We start from the raw sequence: 26,139 nt of genomic DNA on the forward strand, positions 1-26,139 counted from the left end.
TGGGTCAAATGGTATCTCTATTTGCAATTTTTGAGAAAGCGCCACACCACCTTCCACAATGGTTGCACCATCTTACATTCCCACCAACAGTGAATAAGAGTTCCAGGTTCTCCACATCCTCGCCAGCATTTGTTGCTTGCTGTTCTGTTAAATTCTGCTGTTCCTACTGGGGTGAGATGATATCTCATAGTTGTTTTGATAGAAACATACATTTAAAATAGGAAAAAATTCATCATTGAAAAGAATAACCTGAGTTGTGTGTTCTCTTGCAAAATATCCAAGTCATACAACAAACGTAAGTGTAACTTTAAATTGTTTAGTGTTATCAGAAGCAAAGATGTCCCTTTGAGTACTGAAGTGATTCTGAATAAACTAGGATATTTTCAATTGCCTTATATGCATGCAAAAGCTGAACAATGAATAAAGAAAAACAAAGCAGAATTGATGTGTTTGGGGAATATTGATTATGGGCTGCCAGAAGGAACAAGTCTGTCTGGGAGGAAGCACGCTCAAAATGCTCCCTAGACATGAGATTGCTGAGACTTTGTCTCAAATTACTTGGATATGTTATTAGAAAGGACCAGGACCTGAAGAAGAGTTGATTGCATACATTTTATTCAACTTTAAGAGTTATTTGCAAATCTGTATAAAATTACTTTCTTATTCTTGTTGTTACTGTCAAGTCAGAACTGACCAATAGCTGAACTTTCAATGGGTTTTCAGAGGCAGTTAATCACACAGGAAGAGAAGCCCATCTTTTTCCCACAGAGAAGCTGGTGGATTTGAACTGTTTTATATCTCACATACTCTGGGCACATGGGCAGAAGAGACCAGTCCTTGGAGAAGGACATCATGCTTGGAAGGATGGAGGGACAATGCAGGAGAGGAAGACCCTAGATGAGATGGACTGACACAGTATCTGGGGCAATGAGGGTTGGTGTGTTGGAATTAGTTAAACTGGTTCAGAACTGGGCAGATATTAGAGCTGCTGTACAAAGGGTTGCTAGGGATCGCAGGTGACTAGACGGTACATAACAACCACCACCACCTTTAGATTGCCAGCACAACTCCTTCGCACTAGGCGCTCTAGTGGCTTAGTGGTAAGGAACTGTTTTGCCAACACAAGGGTATGCAGTTCAAATCTACCAGGAGTTCCATGAGAGAAGTATGGGCAACCTCCTTCTGTGTAATTCACTGCCTCTGAAAACTTACAGGAGAAAGATGGGCAATCTCTTCCTATGTAACTTATAGCCTCTGAAAGTCCACTGGAGGGTCAGCTATGAGTTGGTTCTGATTCAATGGTATATAACACCACCACCACCACCACCACCACCACCACCCCCCCACACACACACCACACAAAGTCTCGTGGTTTAATGGTAAGGGGTTGAGCTGACAATCCAAAGGTAGGCAGTTCAAATCCATCGGGTGCTTCCATGGGAAAAAGATGGGCAATTTCCTTTCACATGACTTACAAGGCATAAACTAGAGAGAGAAATCACACTTGAAGAGCTCCAGTTCAGCATTCTTTCTTTAAGCTCATGTTACCTTTCTCAAGTAGGTTGATCTTTCTTCTGAGTCCTTTTGTCTATATAACAGTGATCAAACAGTATTTTGAAGTTTATTTCTTTCTTCTTCCTTCATTTAAAATGTTATTACTACTAAATATATAAATTTCTGGACATAAATGCTTTCATACATTTTCTTATTTTAGGTATATTTAATGTCATGTATAATTCAGTTACTTACCATTATCAGTGACATAATACTCATAAATAGTTTGCGCTGTGTCTTGAGGTATTTCAGGTAAGGTTAACATGCTTTGGTGGTCCCGTAAAAAGACTTCAAGCTTCTCTCTGCTGTCCAATTCTAAAAGAGCCCCTAAACTCCACATGAGGCCAAATACAAACAATTTATGAAGATGTTCATCACATGAAACACCACCTTCTTCTTTGGATGGTACTAAGCCTTCCAGAAGAGTGAGAGACTGGGAAAAAAAATGTAATAATAACTTAAAAAATTTAGAAAAGAAACAAATCTATTTCAAAATACTGTGTGGTCACTGTTTTTACAGTCAACAATATTAGGATAAATTTTATCTACTTCAAAAAGGTCACATGAGCTTGAAATATAAATGCTGAACTGGAGCTCAGAAAGTGTGGTTTCCATCTCTAGTTATTGCCACTAACTTCTGAGCCTCAATTTCTTTATCTGTAAAGTGAAAAGCCTAGAGTAGGTGTTTTCTTGGGTAGATACAGTTTCTAAAGTTCAGTGAATAAAAATGGTACGGATTAAAGATTATAGTTCTATTGCAAAATTTTTCAGGAGGCAGTGTATTATGGACTGCGTGCCAGGTATCTGTTTTTGTAAATAAAGCTCTATTGCAATACAACCACACTCATTAACTCAAGTTTTGTCTCTGGCTACTGTCAAGTTACCAAAGCAGAGCTGAGAGACCGTAACACAGAGGTGTGCAAATCCATACCTTTGATGGAAGTATGCAACCCCTATGTAGCATAAGAAAGAAATGTACACTACAGGAAGATATTCTCAGTCTTGGGAAACAAAGTCAATGAGAAACAGAAATGTTCACTTCTATTATGTCTTTTACAATTCTTGAGGATGTAGCTCTTTACATGTTAGACTGCTAATGGAATGGTTAGTGGTTCAAATATACTATCTGCTCTGAGAGAGAAAAATGAAGCACTCTTCTTCTATAAAGACTTACTGTCTCAAACATCCAATGGAGGGTTGGTGTGAGTTGGAATTAACTCAAGAACAGTTGATTTGGCCTTGGTTTGGTTATAAAGGGCTAAAATTCTCAACTGCTAACCTAAAGGTCAATAGTACAACCTCACCAGAGAAAGACATGGCAGTTTGCTTCCATAAAGGTTGTTTCCAGCCTCAGAAACCCTCTAGGATGTTCTCCTCTGTCCTACAGAGTTGTCATGGATTGGAATTAAGCTGACCGCAGTGGATTTCTGGATTACATCTAAAGTAAATACTGAATGTTGACTTATATCTCATGTAATGTTTCTAATCTTCCTTACTGACATCTCCTACACTAAAACAAAATCAAAGCACTGAAATGGTAACGAGCTACCATGTATAGGCCAGAAGTAAGGGAGCTTTTCAACAACTACAATTAGTTATGTGGTTTCTAAAGACCAGTTGCTCTTGTTAAACATCCTCTGATCAAGGACAATTCATGGTGATGCAGTGAATCACAGTTCTGAAACCTGTCCTCTCCTGTGCCATCCTCATCATCTGGCACACTGTAGCCCATTGCCACAGACACTGCATCAATCCTTGTTGGGGATCTTCTTCTCCTTCAATGGTCCTCCACCTTTCCCAGTATCATATACCTTCCCAAGGAATTGCCTCTCCTAACTTGTCCAAAATATGTGAAAAGAAATTTTGCCATTTTTACCTCTAAGAAACATTTTAGTTGGACTTTCTCCAAGATATAGTTTTTTGTACTTTTGGCAGTCTATGGGCTGTTCAGTACTCTTCTCCAACACCAAAACTAAAAGGATCAATTCTTTTATCATCCTTTTTCACTTCCAGCTCTGTTACACAGCATGTGACTGGAAAGACTGTGGCTTGAATTAGGTACACTTTAGCCTTTAAACAGACATTATTGCTCCTCAGGACTTATTAAAAAATCCCAGATAGCAGACTTTCTCAATGCTAATCTTTCTTCTAATCTCCTGACTGATAGTACCAAGTTGACTGTGGATACTTGCAGCAAGATGAAATCATTGGCAATTTCAATCTTTTCTCCATCTATCATAATGTTGCCTATTGGTCCAGCAGTGAGGACTTTTGTTTTCTTGATGTTGAGAAGTAATCCATATTGAAGGCTGTGGTTTGATCCTCTGCCTCAGGTCCCCCTTTGTTTCTGCAAGTGAGCTTATGTCATCTGCATAATGCAGGTAAGAAGGAAGGAATGATGCAATGTACTTTTCAGAAAACTGTTAACGTTTTTCCTCTTATTTGATCTATACTCCATTTGCAAAGTCAAAAGGTGTCATGCAAGTTTTCCTGACTGCCAAAAAGCTCCTTTTTTTTTTAAACTTTTCTATAAAAACACCAGGGTTTCTTAAGTATTTACTCTCACTGTTGGATCTATGCCTGATTACTAGGCAATGGGAAACACAGTTGATTCCTTTCCCCTGACAGCGCTCCTACACAGTGAAGATAGAAAAGTGATGATAGTAAGAGCTCTAATGGGGTCTTTATCCACTGCTGTCAAATTGATTCTGCCTCCTGGTGGTCCTTAACGTCTCTAAGACTGTCAAACTGTACAGGAGCCAACCACCTCATCTTTTCGCTTGGGGTGGCTGGTGCATTTGAACAACTGATCATTCAACTAATAGCCCAATACCTAACACACTAGATCACCAGAGCTACTGGATGAGATGTTTAATAGGAATCAAACCCCTTCAAAACCTTCACAACCATGACACCAAGACATTACTATTTTAGAAGCCTACAAACAACAAATGAGTATTAGAAAAAAAATAATCTTACTTGCATAATATAATTACACTCTAGAAGCTGCATTTTTGGTTGGAGGTTTAGTTTCATAAATGTATATGCATCTTCAAACACCTTATCATACAAATTTAGGAGTACAGAAGCTTCTTGTGCGGTACGCTTCTTCAACCATGCCTGCAGCAAAGAATAAGAATCTGTACTGGTTAAGAAAGTGAGACATGGAAGGACTCTGCATGCTTCCGTTCAACATGCACTCCTACCTGCAGTATCGGCCTCCAGTTGAGAGCAGAGCTGCTGATGTAGACCATGCCCATCCTCGAAACCGTAGCTGGGGAGGCATTCTCAATATTGTGGACTTCAAACAGAAGCTTACAGTTGGGGGCCATCGGGATGCGATCACCATTAGCTAAGGTGAGCGTTTTATTGTCATCCAGCACGGAATTTAAGTTCTCGATCCAAATGGCATCTACAGGGCCATCTAAAACGAGGAAAATGTTTTCACCTGCAAATCATCAGAACAAGAAGTCACTCTCTGAAAAGGAAGTCACTAAGTAAAATATTGCTACTAATAACCTGGAAACTTTATGAGCTTTGAGAAGTGATACTTATAGAAAGACTTCAGGTCTATTGTTCATAGGATTGCTATGAGTCATGTTCGACTCGATAGCAATCAACAACAACAATAACCTGGAGGGGAAGAAAAGGTCACCAAGGAGGGCTTTTGGATACCTTTTTTAACCTTTAATGTTTTTCTCCACAGAGTAGAAAAAATTCCATCTGTCCAGTCATTGGTGGCAGTGTCTAGTCGGCCAAACATTTGTGGTGCAGTAATGGCCTTTGGATTCATTCGCATCTCTCGGTGAGGCCTCCCACACTCTGTCAGCGCCTTCATCAGAATGGTTATAACAGTCGTCTTCCCAGAACCACTGGGCCCAAGAGTCATGAGGCCGTGACGTACTAAAGATGTCTCATATAACTAGGTGATCAGAACAATACATTGAAAAATGAAAATGAAGAGGATGCTGAAATTTAGAAAGCATTAAACAAGTGGATCAGCTAGGCGTTCTGAAATAACCCTTGCACTTGGACACACACCTTTGTTGCATCATTACTCACAATAGCCCAAAGGTGAAAACTATCCAAGGGTCCATCAGCAGATGCATGAATGTACAAAGGGTGCTATATATGTGCAGTGAAAAATTATCTAGCCATAAAGAGAAATAAAATCCAGGCACATGCCGGAACACAGATGAACTTTGTTGATGCCAAATTAAGTTAATCAGGCACAAAAGGGCAAAAAGCCCATGATTCTGTTTATATGAAACGCCTACAACTAACAAATGCACAGAGACAAAAGTTATTATTAGTGATTATCAGGGGCTGGAGATAGGAAGTAATATGTAGCTATTGCTGAAGGGGCATTCAATTTCTCTTCAAAGTGATGAAAACTTTTGAAAATTTGAGGTATATGGTGTCATGGCTGTACAACATGTTGAAAATAACAGGAGTAGGCAGGAGTGGCATCCACTTCCTAAATAACATGCCTCTGGAAACTCTGTGAACTTTGATAAAGGTTGATAGTTACAGAAAGACTTCAGGCCTTTTTTTATAGGGTCGCTATGATTCGTGCTTGACTCAATGGCAATCAACAACAACAACTGAATTGTACATTTGAGATGGAAAAAAAATTGTTATATATGTCCTTTACTCCAATAAAATTCTTCCAACTAAACAGTCAACATTATGAATAGATGAGAAAATAAAAAATAAATGTGGCTTTAAGAGATGTGTACAGAAATTCACATTAAAGTTGACAAAAACAAAAACACAGGAACGAAAATGTGACTTGAGTCTATCCCACCTAAATTAAAAACCTCAAGAATTTTTTTTAAAAAGAATAGATTTGAGGCATTGAACACTACTGACCAAAGATTTATTAAAAAAACAATTGATTGATAAACACTAATGATTGATTTAAAAAAACCTGGAGGATAGTGTAATGACAGTGTGAAGCATGAACTATATTCGGATAGAATTAATTTACAATATAGTTTTTGTTTCTCAAATATTAATTCTTGAGATTTTGGCTTGTTGATTTATAACCAGCAGTTTTCCCATGCATAAATTTTCTTTGGCTACAACGTGATCATACCGCCCCCTAGTGGTGGTAACAACACCCATCATCAAAGTTGAGATCCAAGAAAATGGTAAAATAATGATTAGTGTGTAGTTCATTTGTTCAGGGAGTATTCGCAGAGGTACTGACCAGAAAGTGTAGAAAGAGGAAAAGGACTTGGAAGAAGTTGTTCTTTTTGTGAAAATCCCTCTGGTATGTAAGTTACTTCTCAATAATTCCTTGTAATGGCCACACAGAACTTACAATGCTATTGTTAGGTGCCATCAAAGTGACTAAGACTTAAAGTGACTCTTTGAACAAGAGATATAAACCTTGCCCTGATTTGCGCCATTCTAATTATCTCTGATTTACTCAATCCCGCTGTTACAGCCACTAGATAAATCTATCTTGAGTCTTCTCTTTCTCTGACCCCACTGCCCCAAGCCCCCTTCCCCCCTTTTCCAGCATGACGCCTTTTTCCAAGAACCGATCATATGACCAAAATATGTGTGGCGAAGTTTCACCATTCTTGACTCTAAGAAGAACATGGTTGCACTTTTCCCAAGATTGACTTGTTCTTCTGGCAGCACAGGGGATATTCAGCACTCTTCTCCAACATCATGATTCAAAGGTATTGATTGATTCATCTGTCTTCTATTCACTGTCCAACTTTCACACGCATGTGAAGAAATTTAAAAGATCATGGCTTGGATCAGGCATATCTTATTATTATAAATTTATACTGATATAAATTAGCACTTCAGAGAGGTCTTTGACAGCAGATTTCCCCAATATAACATTATATTTTGATTTCCTGAGTGCTGTTACCATGTGTGTTGATTGTGGAACCAAGTGAGATGAAATGGTTGGCAGTTTAGAGCTTTCTCCAACTCTCAGGATATTACCTATTGGTCCAGTGATAAGAACTTTTGTTTTCTTGAGGCTGAGATGTAATCCACATTGAAGATTTTAGTCTTTGATATTATGCAGCAAATGTTTCAAGTTCTCTTCACTTTCAGCAAGCAAGGTTGTATCATATGCATAACACAGGTTATTGATAAATCATCCTCCAATCCTAATGCACATCCTTCTACCTAGAGTCTACTCAAAATATTTGCTAGGCATACAGATGGAATAGGTGCAGGGAAAGGATACAATTCATATCTGTATACTAAGGATACCTGATGATACTAATGCCCATCATTATTTTAAACTATGCAGTGTTTCCTTGTTATTTTCAGACAAGAGCTTGTTGATTTAGATTTTGTATAAAAAAATTTAAGTGTTCTGGGATATTTCATTCTTCTAAATGTTACCCATAATCTGTTATGATCCACACAGTTAAATGCTTTTGCATAGTCAATAAAACACAAATAAACATCCTTCATGCATCCTCTACTTTTCACCAAGCTTCCTGTTAATGCACTGTTCTACCCATTTTTTAAATAATTGTCAGCAATTTTACTTAAATATGATATTAACATTGTTCAACTATTTCCACATTATGTTGGAATGGGAACCTTTTGGGGGGAAAGGAACAATTAGCAATATCTTTCAGTCATTTGGCTAAGTAGCTCTCTCCCAAATTTCTTACCATCATCAGATAGCACATTCAGGGTTATATCTATTTGTTGAATTGGAATTGCAGCAATTTCTGGGGTCTTATTTTTTTTTGGCAAAGCCTTCAATGCAGCTTGAACTCCTGTCTTACCACTGGTGCTTTATCATACACTGTTCCTGAAATGTTTTAGTGCTGACCAATTCTTTTTGGTAGTATGATTATATTCTTTCCATCTTCATTTGATGCTCCCTAGATCGTTCAAGATTTTTCCCATAACCTTCTTCAGTACTGCAACACAAGGCCTAGATTTCTTTTTCTGTTCTTTCAGCTTGAGAAATGCTGAGCACGTTCTTTCCTGTTGATTTTCTAATACCAGCTCTTTGTACTGTTCTTTATACTATTTCACTTGATCTTTTCAAGGTGTCCTTTACATTTCTTCCCTGTTTTGACCTCTCTTAAGTTCTAGTGCAGTTTTCAGAGTCACTTCCGACATCCATTGTGGCCTTTTCTTTCTGCCCTGTCTTTGCAACAATCTTTTGCTTTCTTCATGGATATCCTTGGTGTCATCTACAACTCATGTGGTCTTAAGTCATTAGTGTTCAATGCATCAAACCTATACTGCACAATTTTGCATGTGTGTAGGTGGGTGAAGGAAATGGAATGATCCAGCAGGGACCTGAAATGACAGGGTAATGACGGGCAAGGTCCATTGGAGATTAATTTTATAAAACATAATGCATGGGAATAATTGTATGAAACACAATGTGAATGAAGAATAGTGCAAAACACAATATATATTAACTTTGTAAGCAAATCAATATAAAAGAAAATAAAACAAAACCTGTACTTGAGGTGTTTTTTTTTAATTCAGGTGGGATAGACTCAAGGTCACATTTTGGCTCTTGTGTTTCCATTTTCTTCAGCTTCAATTCACAAACAACACTGAGTGATTACAGGGTTTATAAGGAAAGCAGCAGGTTACAATTCAGGATCAGAATCAGAAAGAATACAAGCAAAGTCTCCTTTCCACTTAAGGTAGTTCTTTCAGGCCCTCTCAGTCACAGAGAGCTCCTCTCAGTCCACGAGAAAAATCTATTCTTGGTCTCCTTGGACCAAGTTCTTCTCAGCCTCCTAAAAACAAACTTCTCTCTTGACCTTTGACTCTTGGCCTGGGTTCTGTGCTCTTGGTCTCTGTTCCCGCTTGGGCAAGTATTAAAAGCCCTTTTAGTCTACTAATAAGTGCCAACAGGCACTCAGTGATTGATTGAACAGAACCTTTGAATATATTTTAAATGGAAAAAATATGGTGTGTGTGTATGTGTGTGTGTGTGTGTGTGTGTGTGTGTGTGTGTGTGTGTATGACTCATTAACTGGGCTCATTCCAATTTTAGGGCCTCCAAAGAGTCCTGTTAAAAAATGAGAAAACGTAATTGAAACTATCATGCCTTAGGCCAGGCTCTTGAGAGCAGATTTTGCCCATTGTAACATATTTCTGATTTCTTTACTTCTGATTCCTTGAGTATTGACTGTGGATTCAAGTAAAATGAAATAACTGACAATTTCAATCTTTGCTCCATTTGTCATGATGTGGCCAGTTGTGAGGATTACTGAAGACTGTTAAGTACTTCAAGATTTTTTCACTTTCCACAAGCAAAGGTTGATTACCTGTATAAAGCAGATTGTTGGTAAGTCTTTCTCCAATCCTGATGCCACATTCTCCTTCATATAGTTCCGTTTCTTGAATTATTTGCTTAGCCTACCTATTCAATGGAAGTTCTGGTGGCTTACAAGGGGAGCTCTGGTGGCCTAGTGGTAAGGAGCTGCAACTACAATCCCAGAGGCTCACAGTTCGAATCCACCAGATGCTCTGCCGGGGAAGGAGGAACAATCTCCTCCTGTACCTGTCAGATCTGATTTGACGGTACACGCACACAAAAATAATTTTTAAAAATTTAAAAAATTAAAAAAAGTTACACTACCAACCCAAAGGCACATGCGTCAAATTTACCAGCTTTTCCAAGGAAGAAAAATGGGCAGAAAAATTCCTCCTGTGTGATTTATAGACTCTGAAAACCCAAAGGACATACTATAACAACAACCACCACCAATTGACAGGTATGGCCAAAGGATACAATGCTGACATATAACTTTCTTGATTTTAAATCATGCAGTATCTCCCCTTATCCTTTTTAAAGGGCTGTTTTCTGTCTGGATAAAAGTTCTGCAGGAACACAATTAAGTGTCTGGAAATTCTCATTCTTCTCAAAGTTATCCATACTTTATTATGATCCACCCAGTCAAATGCCTTTCTATATCAGTAAAACATAAGTAAACCTTTTTCTGGTCGTTTCTACCTTCACCTAAGTTTCATCAAATGTCAGTTATAATATCCCCTTATTCCATGATCTCTTTCCCTGACAGAGATCTATATAGAACTTATATATAAAACTGTGTGTGTGTGTGTGTGTGTGTGTGTGTGTGTGTGTGTGCGCGCGCACGCGCGCGCATGCAGACAGATAGATAAACTTTATACAGGTCTATATAGACTTTCCCTGTGTATTTGTTGAAATGAAACCAAATCGTCAAGTTGACTTTGATTTATAGCAATCCTACGAACGGATCTGAACCTTGGCCTGTTCTGCACCATCCTGACAATCTACGCTCTATTGTTACAGTCAGTGTGGCAATTCATCTCCTTGAGTCTTTCTTTCACTGATCCTCCTCTACCTTTTCCAACATAATGTCTTTTTTCCTAGGACTGCCTGGCCTCTCCTGTCAAAAGTAAGTGAGACAAAGCTTCTCTAAGGAGAACTCTGGTTGTACTTCCTCTAAGACACGTCTGTTTATTCTTTTGGCAGTCATGGAATATTCAATAAACTTTGCCAGCACCACAATTCAAAGTCACTGATTTAAATGCACAGAAAGCAGTTGAAAATACCATTGATTGGATCAGGTACATCTTAATTGTTAAACATCTTAATTGTTAAACAGATAACCTTTCTTTTTAGCACTTTAAAGAAGTACTTGACAGGAAATTTTCCCAATGCAACACATCTCCTGATTTCTTGACTGATACTACAATGGTGTTGATTATAGACTCAAGTAAAATGAAGTCATTAACAACTTCAATCTTTTCTCCATCTACTATGCTGGTGCCTATTGGTCCAGCGGGGAGAACATTTGCTTTCTTCATGTTGAAATGCAATCTATATTGAAGGCTTGTTGTCTTTGACATATGTGCATAGATCTATAGTGTTGTTGGTTACCATCAAGTCTAGAATGAGTTATAGTGACCCTATGAACAACAGATATGAAGCCTATCCTATCTGGTACCATCCCCACCATCTCTGATACCCCTGAGTTCATTGCTGTAGTTGCTGTGTCGATTCATCTTGATGGGGATCTTCCTCTCTTTTGCTAATCCTCTACCTTTCAAAGCATCATATCTTTTCCCAAGGAATAGCCTCTCATAGTAAATTCTCATAGTAAAAGTATGAGAGACAAAGCTTTGCCATCCTTGTCTCTAATGAACACATAACTGTTCACTCTTTTGACAGTCCATGGGATATTCAGAACTCTTCTACAACTCACAGCTCAAAGGCATACATTCTTCTTCTGCCATCCTCATTCATTATTACACTGATGATAAAAGTGTCTTTACCTGCACAAGTTTGAGATTCCAGGGTGGATGATTAATCAAACCTTCTTCTGAAACCTGGTTGGCTACTGCGGCTTGCAGCTGTGCATAACTATTACTATCTAGCTGTAATCCTGGAAACAGGTCATTGATTAAGCTGAGGAACAGGGGTTCATCTTCATCAACCTAAAATGGCACAGAATGAAATAAACTCACTCATCTAGTCAGCACATATTAACTAGTTAGTATCCATACATAAATTCCGGCCAGATAAGTATACACCAATCTCCTGAACAGGGAGCTCTGGTGGCCTAATTTTAAGAAGCTGTGCTGACATCCCAAAGGCAAGTGGTTCAAATCTACTAGCTGCTCCACAGGATAAGGATGCACAATCTCCTCCTACGGAATTTATTACCTCTGAAAACCCACTGGGTTCAGCTACAAGTCTATTCCAACTCAACAGCACACAACAGCAACAACTCTTCAAAACAGACTTGAGCCATCTAGAACTTTCTCCTGGACACTATCACTGAATGTAGAACATTGTAGTCAAAGTTTCTTTACATACAAAATGTCCTACAATGTAGCCTCAATCTATTGCTTCAAGGTTTGACTCCAGTGCTTTATCATATGAATACTCTGCTTCTCCCAAACAGGAATATTCACTGTGTCAGAATAAAATACTAATTTCTTGTTAGAAGTAGGAAAATACCTATAACCATGAACAACTGCTTCTAACCATGTTGAGTGCTCCATTATAGATATCTATATTCTGCTTTCTTATAAGCGGCAAATTGGACTAAACAATGCCATTAATACATAAATGACCCCATTTCAAACAATTTCTTTCTCACTATCCTTCAGGACTCCTCTGACATTGTTCTCAGGTGTTGTCAATTCTATATAACTCATAGTGATCCTATCCACAAAAGATCAGATCTTTGTTCATATTTTCTTGAATTCTGACTAGGAGGTTTAAGAATACTATTATCTATGGGGAAACACTGGGGTGAATGGGAAAGAACAGAGTATTTAGTACTAGAAAATCTTGGAGAATTTTGTCCATTTCCCAACTGACTAAGGGAGTGTATTCATTCTTCAGTCTCTTTGACTCTAAGTTTCCTCACAAGCAAAGTAGTCAGGCCTGTACTGGTCATTTATATCCCACAGAGTTGCTGTGAGGGGTTTACAGAAGACATGAATCATAAAGCTTTGAAATAGCAGTGAACTTCACAGATGTAGTTATATTTTTAAACTGAAGAACAATTTCTTCTTCAGTCTTGAACACTAAGGTATTGATACCGTATGCAGTGTACAGAACCACATGAACTTGTCCATCAGTAATTTCAAAACAATCTAAGGTATAATTGTGCAAGCATGAAAGAAAAAAAAAACACTATTATTATTTCCAAGGCAAACTTTTAATACATTTTAGAAAAATGGTAATGGTTTTGGTATTTTGAGAAAAACACATCTGTGACAAGTTGATCAGATGCTAAAATACACAAAGCTCACCTAGTACTCTGTAAGTCAAGATTTTCAAAACAAGTATCTCTGTTACATTCATTATGTATACCAGTTGGTGGCACAATGGTTAAACTCTCTGCTGCTAACCAAAAGGTTGGTGGTCCAAGCTTACCCAGTGCCTTCACAGGTACTTCTATTCTATCACATGGGACTATTAGGACTCTAAAATTAATTGAAGACACCTGTCTAACAACAACATGAAGAGGTCAAGGACTGAACTAAAATTTTGAAGCTGAAGTTCACTGATGAAGTCCATTTTCTGCACACCACTAAAAGGATGCACCTTCAGTTCAAATTGCCTCAACTATCATACAGAGTCATGGAAATTTTGCCTTCTTGCTGAAAGCACAGGGTATGGAAGATTAAATGAATCAATACATGACAAAACTGCATACTGCTCAGAACACTCATCAAACTTCCAAGGATCAGTCCTCACAGGTCAACCTGAGCCAATCCCCCCCTTGTCAGCTGGGAGAAAGAACCAACCCAAACCCAGAACACTGCCATCATTTTAGTTCTGACTCAGAACAACTCTCATAAAAACTCACTGCAATCCGGTCAGAACCACATCATAGAAGACCCTCAACTGGGGTTTTGAAGGCTGTAAATTACAAGGGAGGTGAGCACGCAACTTTCTCCTGCAGAGCTGGCTAGTGGAGAGGAACCAACAGAGAGTGTGGCCTTCGAGTTAGCACAAAGACCTGGGGACTAGGATGCCAGAGCTCACAGCAATCCCAGAGGATGGGGGGTGGGAGAAAGCCATCCCCACAGGGTTTCCAAGCTTGTCATTTCTTTTAAATCAAAACCATCAATTTTCTTTGAATGATTTTTATCAGGTGGTGGTTACCTGACAAAACTCCCTTGGTCTCTTGGGTCTTAAAACGAGTTAGTCCCATATGCATCCTTCTTTATGGTTTTTTTAAAAAAAAATATTTTCTGTTTACACTGTGTTCTACACAACCCTTCCTTCACGTTGTGCTTCATGCAATCATTAATATACACTGCATTTCATATAATCTAATCACTATTGATCTATGCTTGTTATCAATCACCTCATCTCTTGAGTCCCCACTGAATCTTTCCTATTTCTTCAAACCCCCATCCAGGCACTGAACTCTGCTATGCCAGCATTCTCCATCCTTCCCCTTTTTCTGCTCTACTCCTCTCCTCCCCTATGGGCTTTCACACCCATCTAAATAGTTATCCTTCCATTTTTCACAAAGGTTTTACAGAAGCAGATTGTCTCATCTTTTCCTCACAGAGATCCTGGCAAGTTTGAACTTTTTGCTTGTTGTTGTTGTTGTTGTTATGTGCTATCATGTTACCTGTGACCCATAGCAACCCTATGTACAGTTGCTCTGAACCTTCCCTGTCCTGAGCTAGTCTCACTAACTCGGAGACACACCAATTCCCATTGCCTCAGGTACTGAATCAATCCATCTCATCTGGGGTCTTCCTCTCCTTCCAAGCATGATGTCTTTCTCCAAGGACCGGTCTCTCCTGGCCACGTGCCCTTAGCAGTCAATTACTTAAGCAAGGATTTCATTAGTAGAGAGAAATCAGGCTAAAATTTTGAGAGAAAAGTAAATTCAGAGAAAGGTACCAGTTTAGAAAGGTTCATATCTCTTAGTCCTCTCATGACAGTGCTTAATTCACTGTCTTCTGGTCTGGCTCTCTTTTGAGCTCCAAGTGTCCTCAAGACAGACAGAATATTTCTCAATCCAAAGTCATAATGAACCTAAAAAAAGGACAAAGAGGGAAAAGCCATTATTTAAATAAAATACTCTAAATGCATACCCACTATATACATGGAAGTGGGTATTTTAAAACTTAGATAGTAGAGTGGCTGGATTGCTGCAAAGCTGTATTACTTTATTTCTCCTCCTTTTTTTCTTGGAAAATATCCATTTGGTTGAGAAGACTAAGTAATAGGCTTTTCAACGGCTTATTTTTCAAAGATACATTGGCAAGCCTTCCTTCTAAGGTGCCTCTGAGTGGACTTGAACCTCCCACTTTTCACTTAACAGATGAGCATATTAATCCTTTACATATCTATTGAACTACTTAAATGGGAACAAACTACTAATTTAATGTTTATTTTTCTGGTTTTTAATTACAGTTTATAAAATTTCAGGTAATCTGGTTTTTCTGTGATGCTGAACCTTGTGCCATTAGGGGGTGAAATGCCATAAAGGCTGCCCACGGTGGACAGTGTTTGGTGGAGCTCCCAGTTTAAGACAGGTTTGGAAGCAAGAGTGGCATTCACTTCCTAAACCTCTGGAAACTTTATGAACTTGGAGAAACAACAATAGTTATAGAAAGGCTTTGGGTCTTTTGTTCAGAGTCACTATGAGTATTGATCAACTCGACAGCAATCAACAACAAATGTCAAAAACGATGGAGATGGCATGAAAGGTTCACATAACCTTACTTTGAACTTCTTCTGGCTCTAAGACTATTTAAAAAGAAAATAGAGGGTTTTTAAATGCATAACAATAGACCATAAGAGCTTTTTTTAATTCCTAGACTAACATTTCTCAAGATAAAGCTATAAAACAATAACTTAAAAAAGAAAACCTTTTATAATGAGGAGGGGAAAGTTACCTGTTTAGTAAGTTGTTCTTCACAGAGTTTATAAAGAACATAAAACTTCTGAGCTAAGATTACATTTTCAAGAAAACCACAGCTTGCAAGTTTAACTCGCATGATGATCTAAAAATTAATACAGTAATATGTCAATAATTTTAGTGGAAAACAGGTAAGTAATACATATTTTATTATACTTTAAATCCTGGTACTTACTTGTCTATCAGGAACCATCATAGCAACAGTTCTAAACTGAATCTTTAAGTTTTCTGGCAGTTCTTGACGCCCAGCATATCCAGGGTTCTAAAAGTTAAAATGTATTTGATTTTCAATTGTTGGTATAATTTCATTAATGCAAATACATTGTGAATTCCTAGTTGATACCAAGTGGATATTGAAAAATATTAGATTCCTAAAATGTTCTCCTTTCTAAAAAATGTATATTGAATAATATTTTGTAACATAAGGTTACTCCTCATCATATATTTACATTTTAATTATACTATCAAAGTCATACAACTGTACTCTCTTTCACACACAAACACACACACATGCTTTGTATAGGAAAAACTCATCATATGTGCATGTACTGGTTTAAAAAACAAGGGGAAATGAATAAATACCTAATTATAGTCTAAACTATGTAACTGAAAGAGGGAGGTGGAAATCAGGGCTTTATATCTATTACTTGGTGTAGGTAATTTTTATCTTATTACATCAATTATTTCTTGCAGTCATTGTTACAGAATTATTTAGCTGATAAAGCACCTTTTTTATTAAAAGCTAAGAGGATGAGGGAAAATTAAAAAAGAATACACAGAAAAAAATGGGGGGAAAGTAAAAGAGGAAGTATAAGGGAAACTAAGGCCTTACAAATTCCAAGAGTTTAGGCTAGGTCAGTTCCAAAAGACTCAAAGGAAAGATCAACAGTTCAAAGGCAAACAAATGCACATGAAGACATTTTCAACTCCTTCACATTAACTGAACACTTTCATCAGACCAGGATCCTTCCGGGAATGTACAGATTGCTGGCTACCTCTCAGTACCTCTCCTTTCTAGTCACAGAACCCCAATTGCAAGTGATATCCATGAAAGCCAGATCACAATGGAACACACTTATTTTCCCAGGCCTTTTAAGTTTTTATCTTTCACAGGTAAAAGTCTTACCATTTTTCTATCTCTATATTAGTGAAAAGCATTTGTATTTTCCTACTATGCCAGGAATCCCATTTTACATGGTTCTGGCTTTCACTGTACCCAGATGAAAAACTACACTCCCCAGCTTGCTTTGCAACTCACATGATTAAATTCTACACAGTGAACTAAAGAAGGACACATTGTATGAATATTCCTAATGCTTATGTTAACAGGTAATTTCAATAATAGTCTGTAACAACATAAAGGTTGCTTTCATAGCATCTTGTGTCATGTAGTGAATCCAAAGATGGAAACTATGATGAAGCAGAGACAAAGAAGGATGGCAAGAGAATACATTTTCTATGTTTAAATCATTACTTTCATAACTCAATTCCAGAGCTCCCCTCAATATTATTCCTAATCCAGATGAAATGTTAAGCTTCTTTTAAGTTTTTCTAGCCCATAGCTATACAAGGAGTAAATTTTTTTTCCATCCCATTTGTGAGGTTATAATTGACCACTTCTGAATTACTATTGTTTCCTTCTATCAGCTTTAATGAATGTTTGTTTCTCAGAGACTTTGCTAATTTTTCCTTCTGCACTTTATCTTGGTCCTCAGGAATATTGACAACACATATACTGTGAGTTACCTTGTAACTTAATGATTTAACTGTATAAAGATCATTCATAAAGACATTAAACAAAATTGGTTCAAAATTTATTTCTCTGATTCACAGACACTCCAAATTATTTGTGCTTTTCTTTTTCTACATTCATAACACTGTGTCTCAAGTCACATGGTACTGTGAACTTCGTGTGGGAACTTTTCCAACTATTTTAAACATTTTCAGTCCTTTCCATGCTCACTGTAATCAGCAAAAAACAAAGCTTAGAGGTTAAGCAGTCAAGTTTTGGTGTCACTCAGATAGTGAGCTCTGTCTCATACTGGTTGCACAACTTGAGCAAGTTATTAAATTTCCATGAACCTCAGGTACCTCAACAAAGAGCAATCAAAGCTATAAAATTATATTGAATAGATTAAATTGAAATTCTTCTCTTTTCCAGGTACATTACAGGATTGTGCCCCTCTTCAAGTGAGGAACATTAGGAATGCCATGTCACTTGTTTTAGTCAATGATTTGTGACTTATGGATGATTTATCTCTGGACAGTACAATTTTTCATGCTTTCTTTTTGCTTTACTAGATCAACCAGTAATGACTTAGGTACCTGGTCAACCAGAATGTAACCATATATACATACATAATAGACCACCCTTTCCCCAACTCTGCTGACCTGTCAACTCACAATGGACATGTAGTATGAAGGAGAAACAAATAAAAGTTATTCTAAGTCACGAAGGTTTGGGGCTTGTTTGTTACTGTAGCATAGACTCTGATACCGTTCATGGAAAAAATGCTCTGGCACTTAGTACAATGTTTTTGCCTTTGAGTAAATTCTGACTCAGGTGACCACAGGTATGCAAAGTAGAATTGCTCCAGTGGGTTTTCAAAGCTGTGGCCTTTCAGCAGAAAGGCTTGTCTTCCAAGGCATATAAGTTGTTCTTGTTAGGTACCATCAAGTCAGATACAACTCATAGCAACTGTATGAAGAGCCGACCAGAACTCTGTCCTATCCTGTGCCATCCTCACCATCTCTGATACACTAGAGTCCAAGTCACCATGTCAATCCATCTCTTTGTGGACCTTCCTCTCCTTCACTGACCCTCCGTCTTTCCAAGCATGATGTTGCTGTCCAAGAAATAGCCTGGCTTAGATTGTCCAAAATATGAAAGATGAAGCTTCACTATCCTTGCTTCCAAGATACCCTCTGGCTGCATCTTTAAACACCAAAACTTTGGGAAATAATCAGGTGTTTAACAATTTATATCACACAGAGACTTCTATAGATAATAAATGCTCAATAAATAATAAGTAAGTATCAGTATCGGGCCCCTAGTGGTATCATAAGTTTAGCACAAGTCTGCTATACAAAAGGTCAGTCATTCAAATGCACCAATCACTCCACAGAATGAGGCAGCAGTATCTTCCTTAACAATTCACAGCCTCAGGGAACTCTGGTGGCCTAATGGCAAGAAACTGCACTGTAATCCCAGAGGTGCGTGAGTCGAATCCACCAGATGCTCTGCTGGAGAAGGAGAGACCATCTCCTCCTGTACCAGTCAGATCCGATTTGACAGTACACACACACAAAATAATAATAAAAAAATAAATAAAAATTAAAAAAAATTCACAGCCTCAGAAAACATGGAGGGGAGGAAGGACCATTCTATACTTTCCTATAGGACCATTATGAGTTGGAATTGACTGCATGGCCAGCAGTGGGATTGGTTTCTATGCTTATTATTATAGGGTTTCTGAATTAAAACCAACTTTAGGAAGTGGATTTTTTTTATGGCTTATCATTATTATTAACATAATCTATTGTACCTTTTTGTGAGCTGGTCTTATTCTTTTTTAATCATACAATCATCATGATTCTTGAATAATATGTCATTTACCAATCAGTATAAGCTTTATTTTATTTAAGTCTCTACCAATTAAGCTAATCAACTTGCACTTAAAGCTTGTATTCTTACCATTGTTAAGAATATTCCAAATTCTGGATTTAAATCTACACAGTCACCATCAGAAAAAATGAACTGTTTTTTCCTCTCTTTTCTTGCTGTTAAGACAATATATATTTGTTGGGCTGCCACTGACAACACAGGCAGTTCAATCCTGTTAAACTCATCAAAACAGCCCCAGGAACCTGACTGTGCAAGGCCTGAAATAAAAAACAGTTGATTTGTGAAGGTTACCTTTATACACCTTCTTGATGACTATCCTTTCCCCAAAGTGCTCCTAAGCAATTACCTATTGAAACATAATTTAAAGTTGTATATCTGGTTGTTTATTTATGTATGTATCATTATCAAAGCAACAGAAATAGCACACACTAAAATGAAAGTTTAGCTAAGCCATTACACTCAAGATATTGATGGTAGGAACCCTTGATCAGTTAGGGACTGCCAGGAGCCATGGTAAGGTTGATTCATCAGAATAAGAAAAGTTAGATCTCTCATTGTTCCTTTTTTATTGCTATTACCTAGATATTTCTAGACACTGAGAGACAAATGCAAAGACCAAGCTTGTGGATTCAAAATGCCTAACTTCCAACACAAAATCAGTATAACAACAGCTTCTCTGGAAAGAAAAAGGCTGAAATCTCTCCAGAGACTAATAAGCCAACGTTTGCTGGACTTTGCTCTAATCAGTAATCAGCAGCAAGATGGACAGTTGTAAAGACTTAAAGCCTCAGAAACACGATGGAAAGTCACTCACTATGAGTCACAACTGATTCAATGGCAGTGAATTATCTCTATGGAAGGCTTGTAAATTTTTGTGAGAGAAGACTTCTTTCTTTCCAGAGAAGCTGGTGGATTCAAAGCAAACTTTCAGCACAAAATCACTGTAATACCAGGGCTCCTCATAATAACACATAGAAAACCCAATGGACCAGTTCTATCCTGTTACATAAGATTGTAATGAATCAAAACTCAACCCCATGGCACCTAACATCAGACATTTAAGTGGAGTTGTCAGTGGGAAATGTCTGTAATTTCATGAAGTCTATACTAGAAATAAATCTGGAAGTTATCATATCAATGGTATCTAAATCTTGAGTCTACATGATACCACCATGGGAATGGGAATAGATAGAAGAGAACCAGCAAAGGACATGATCTAGGATTGAAATGCTCTATTTTTTTTCTCTGTGCAGCTAAAACCACTTCCTATTTCTCTTTCAGGATTTTCTCAAAATTTCCCATTCACTAATAGCTCCCTTTCTTGTTTTCCAATGTTGGTACTTGTAGAAAAGAGAAATAAAAATAAAATAATTCATTTCAGAACTCTCGCTATGGGATCAAACTGACAACAACAACCAGAAAGAATAGGTAGGAACCATAATGGCTGACGTTACAAAAGGAGGGTGAGCATGGTTACACAACTTGAAAGTAACCCTGTCACTAAACGGTTCATGGAGAAATTGTTGACTTGTTAAATGTTTTACTGTCAACAACAATGACAATTACAAATAATAATGACAAAACAAACAAAACTCTATTTTTAAAATCCTTCCTTTCAGTAGACTAAAATGACCCACAGAGTCAGTTTTCTATCTTGCTTTTATTTCCTCCACCATTATTTCAGGAAAGAAATGGATTCAATTTTCAAAATCCAATCCTGGCCCACCTAGCAAATGAAGTACACCACCAGCAATAGTATTGAAACATATGTAATTGATGATATGTGACCATTTTTTTGGCCTAAGGAAATGGCAATACAATACAGATCAACTCATGCTAATGTTGATTATCTGAAACAATATCACTATTGATTACAAACAGAAAAGAGCACTGAAGTATAATAAAAATAAATGCACCAAAAATTATTTAATATAATCTTAACACTTGCCTTTAAAAATCCTTCCCAGGCCTCTGAAATCCATCTGATCTGAGCAATTGAACACAACCACATATTTTCCCAAACATCGTCCCATATCTTTTGTGGTTTCTGTTTTGCCAGTACCTGCAGGCCCAGCGGGAGCACCACCCATGTTCATGCCTAAAGCCTGTGCTAATGTGATATAACATCTGCAAATTTCAATCAGATAAAGTATTGTTAATGCAAGATTATCCATGAAACTTACTTTTGCTCTTGTGTATTTTCTACATCACAAAATTTTAAAAAACATATGTATGTTAAAGTTATTTCATTGTTAGACTGACTTTGATGAGATAATGTATACCCAACATCACAGCAACACATTTATGTTAATATTTAATGCAATTTTAAGATGCTTTTACATACTCAATTACAAAATGAAACAACAACAAAAATGTATTTCTTACCTATCTGTTAATGGAGTGATAACAAGACGATCAGTGCATCCCAGAAACTCATTTTGATAAATAAAATCAACATCTGTAATAGACACCACAGTTTGATCCAAATCTTCCTTAAAATAAAATCTGCTCTGTTTTAGCCACTCAAAATCAGTAACTGATTTGATATGCATTTTTACCTTAAAAACAAAAAGATACAAGAAGTTACATATTAGCTAGGATTTTGAAGCTCCACCTCACATACTTTTGGGCACATGGCCAGGAGAGACCAGTCCTTGGAGACGGACATCATTCTTGGAAGAGTAAAGGGACGGCACAGGAGAAAAAGACCCTGTATGAGATGGATTGATACAGTGACTGGGGCAATGGGGGTTGCTATGTTGAAATCAGTGAGACTGGCTCAGGATAGAGCAGGGTTCAGAGCTGCTGTACATAGGGTCACTGTGGGTCACAGGCTACTCAACAGCACATAACAGCAACAACATATCTCTGAGTTGCAACAGCACATAACTTATGGACAGTTTTTATTCACTCATTTACTATTACTATTATTCATGTAACAAAAAATATTTATTAGAGTTCTTTCTTAAGCTTCATAAGGGCTGAATGAATGAGAAAGACATGTTTTTGGCTTTCTAGAATTTACAGAAAAGGATAAAAATAACCATTCCTTGTGATTCAGACCCCGTCACATTCTTCAAAGAGATAGTGACAATAATTACCACCTTCACAAGGAAGGGAAAGAGATCCTGGATCAGCAAAGCACTTCTGAAAAAGAAAAACAAAGTAGGAGGTCTTACACTTTCTGACCTACTATTCAGCCACAGTAATCAAAGTAGTGTGGGATTGGTACAGTGACAGATACATAGACCAATGGAACATAAAGGAGAACCCAGAAGTAAATCCATGTACCTGCAGACTGCTAATCTTTGACAAAGAGATTAAAGCCATTAAAACGGGAAACGACAACCTCCTTAACAAATGATGCTGCAAAACTAGGTATCAATTTTCAGAAAACGGAAAGAAATCTATACATCACACTATGAACAAAATCTAACTCAAGATGGATCAAAGGCCTAGGCACAAAACCAAAAACTAAGAAGTTCATCAAAGAAAAAGGGGGATAAACTTTGTTAGTGTTATGTACCATGGAGTCAGAACCAACTCATAGCTGACACTCCAATAGGTTTTCAGAGGCAGTAAACAGCACAAGCAGACTGGTCATCTTTCTCCTGTAGAGCAGCTGGTGGATTTGAACTGTGTGCCTTTGTCTTGGCCTTGCAACTCCTAGGAGCTCAAACTACAGCATACATAGACTATCAAATATAAGACTGCCAGCTGGACTAAACTTAATCTAAGAAAATTTTCTTAATAAAAAAATCACCTTTTAGAAATAGCCTGTGAAATATTTTTCTTTATTCTATGTCAGTTTCTCCTTTTAAAATACTTAATTCAAGTGCCACTTTCTCTATAAAGCTTTCTCACTGGGACTTCCTATAAATTAAATCTTTATGTGCATCAAAAGACTTCTCTACGAGTGAAAAGAGATGCTTCACTCTTGAAGGAAAAAACAACAACAACAAAACCCTGGCAATGACATATCTGGCCAGGGACTCATCCCTAAAATTTATGGAAAACTTCAACATCTCAACAAGAAAAAGAAAAATAACTCAATTGCAAAATAAGCAGAGGACATGAAAAGACATTTCAGTAAAAAAGACTTTCAGATGGCCAAAAATCACATGAAAAATGCTCAAGGTCACTAACAGTTGAGCAAATAAAAATCTAAATGAAAATGAGACATCAGCTCCTCCTGGCAACAACTGCAAAATTCACCAAGTCTGTAAGCAACAAATGTGTGCAGGGATGTGGACAGAATGGAACTCTCAGATGCCACTGGTGGAAATGTAAAATGGGGCAGTCACAATGGAAAACAGACAATACTATTTGATCCAGCAATCCCACAACTAGGTATGTATCCAGAAGAAACAAAAGCTGCAGTACAAACAGATACATGCAAATACTCAAGCTCATGTCAGTATTATTCACAATAGCAAAAAGATACAAAAATTCACCAGGCTTAATACACACTAAAGTATTATGTGTTACTAAAGAACAATAAAGAATTTGTGAAACACTGCATAATATGGATGAATAGAAAAGACATGGTGCTGAGTGATATAAGTAAAAAAGGGACAAATATTTCATAATAACCACTATTATAAAAAGCTAAAGAAAGGTTTACACACAGAAGCATTCTTCGTAATTACCAGGGATGAGAAAGGAGGAACATGGTGCTAGGAAATAATAAACAGACAATAGATGTATGTAAAGATGGGTAAAAGGAAAGGCAAAATGTAGTAAAATGATTATCAGCAAAATATCACTAAAGAAAGAGAAGATCATATAGAAAGATTGATGGAAATCAGAATTACAGAGAGAAGTGGGGAAAATATGATTACACTTTAGGTACAGAAAATAATACCACTGAACAAAATCTACATGAAGGGTTGAATGTAAAATTAATTTCTTTGTAATCTTTCACTCAAATCATATACACAAAAGACAAAGAGTTAAAAATATAATTGTAATGTTGTTACATAATGCTGAGTCAGAACTGACTCATAGCTGACCCTCCAGCACGTTTTCAGAGGCAGTAAACTGCATTGGAGAAGACTGATAAGATTGCCACTCTTTCTCCCACAGAGCAACTGGTGGATTCAAACCATCTGTCTTTGGGTTAGCAGTACAACTCCTTATTCCTTTTCACTTAATCAATGAAAAATATACAGAGCAGGAGGGTTAAATCTACTCTTGGGTATTTGGTGAGAGTACAGGAATGGCTGAAGTTATTGTATGTCACCTTGGCTAGGTTATGACTTTCAGTGGCTTGGCAAAGTCAGCCGGGGTCTATAATATAAATTAATACAATACATTAAAGCTTGCAAAGCCTGGGACCCATGTAAGGCAGAAAACGGTTAAATGGGAAGAGGAGGAGAAGTATTTTCCATTAACACTGTGTTTAATCATTTGCACCGTCAGGTACACCAGATACAGTGTAAAACCAAAGCCAAAGCCAATGATAATGCTGTTGAGTTGATTCCAACTCCTGGTAACCATCCACTGAGCTCCGAAGACTATGAATCTGAATAGGAGGAGACTGTTTCACTTTCCCCAAGAGCACAGTAGTTGGTTTGAACTGCTGACTTTTCTGTTAGTGACCTAAACACTGACAGAAAGAACCAAGTAGATGAAAATATCATATAAGTAATATTAAGATCCAATGTCATCAAGTCAATTCTGACTAATAGCAACTGTACAGAACAGAGCATAACTGACCTATAGCCTTTCCAAGGATGTCATCTTTGTGGCTTAGCAGTAAAGATCCATGCTGCTAATGGGAAAGTATGCAATTTGAATCCATATGCAGTTCTGCAGCAGAAAGATGAACAATCTCTTCCTATGTGATTTACTGTCCCTGAAAACCCACTGAAAACTCTGACTCAAAGTACAAAACATACACTCAGTATCTTATAGAAGCAGACTCCCACAATATCTTCCTACACCTTTCTGTTAGCAGCTAAGCACTAAAAGCCACTCTGCCTCCAAGGCTTCTTACAAAACAACAGTATCAAATGATTCCTATACTAGTTACTTAAAATTAAGAAAAAGATACTTTACCAAGTCATCAAAAATATCCCTCTGATGCACATGGATGGTAATTAGAGTTTCAAATTTTACTCTGTCAAACTTGGATAAGTCATGTGTTGTCTGACTGATGAGAGTATTCAAAATGTCCAGAAACTTCTGATTGGTTGCTTGCATGATTTTCCTGTCATCCTTTGCATTATTTAAAGCCTCCTCAGAATCATGTGTCCACAACATCTGAATTCCCAAAAGCCCAACCTACAAAAAAGTCCAGAAGAAAAGGAAATCCATCCAATAACTAAAATCATCTGCAAGGATACATGGTGGTCATTTATCCATAAAAAGGAAAACTGGATTTAATTAAGCTAAAACTAAAAAGGAAAAAAAAATAATCACTTAGAAAGGAGATGTCCATTCGCTACTCTAAAGGAGGGGAGAGGCATTTAAAGTTCTTACCATTAATATTTGACTATGTCAATGTTCATATATAAATAACAATTACAATAATTTCTACATCTT

The 26,139-nt window shown here is 37.3% G+C and overlaps 1 protein-coding gene across 1 annotated transcript in view; it reads right to left on the minus strand.

Annotated features, from left to right (window-relative positions):
• DNAH8 (dynein, axonemal, heavy chain 8) overlaps positions 1 to 26,139 on the minus strand; it is a 555,032-nt gene that overhangs the window by 274,873 nt on the left and 254,020 nt on the right. Inside the window, 12 exon segments of the mRNA XM_006882162.1 lie at positions 1,750 to 1,987; positions 4,534 to 4,674; positions 4,761 to 5,002; positions 5,230 to 5,476; positions 11,839 to 12,000; positions 14,945 to 15,079; positions 15,946 to 16,053; positions 16,144 to 16,230; positions 19,663 to 19,850; positions 21,542 to 21,720; positions 21,979 to 22,151; positions 25,654 to 25,878. Of these exon segments, the coding sequence (XP_006882224.1) occupies positions 1,750 to 1,987; positions 4,534 to 4,674; positions 4,761 to 5,002; positions 5,230 to 5,476; positions 11,839 to 12,000; positions 14,945 to 15,079; positions 15,946 to 16,053; positions 16,144 to 16,230; positions 19,663 to 19,850; positions 21,542 to 21,720; positions 21,979 to 22,151; positions 25,654 to 25,878 (2,125 nt within the window).

This window comes from Elephantulus edwardii, unplaced genomic scaffold, assembly GCF_000299155.1.
Source record: "Elephantulus edwardii isolate Elephantulus edwardi_28Jun2011 unplaced genomic scaffold, EleEdw1.0 scaffold00017, whole genome shotgun sequence".
NCBI classification, from domain to species: domain Eukaryota; kingdom Metazoa; phylum Chordata; class Mammalia; order Macroscelidea; family Macroscelididae; genus Elephantulus; species Elephantulus edwardii.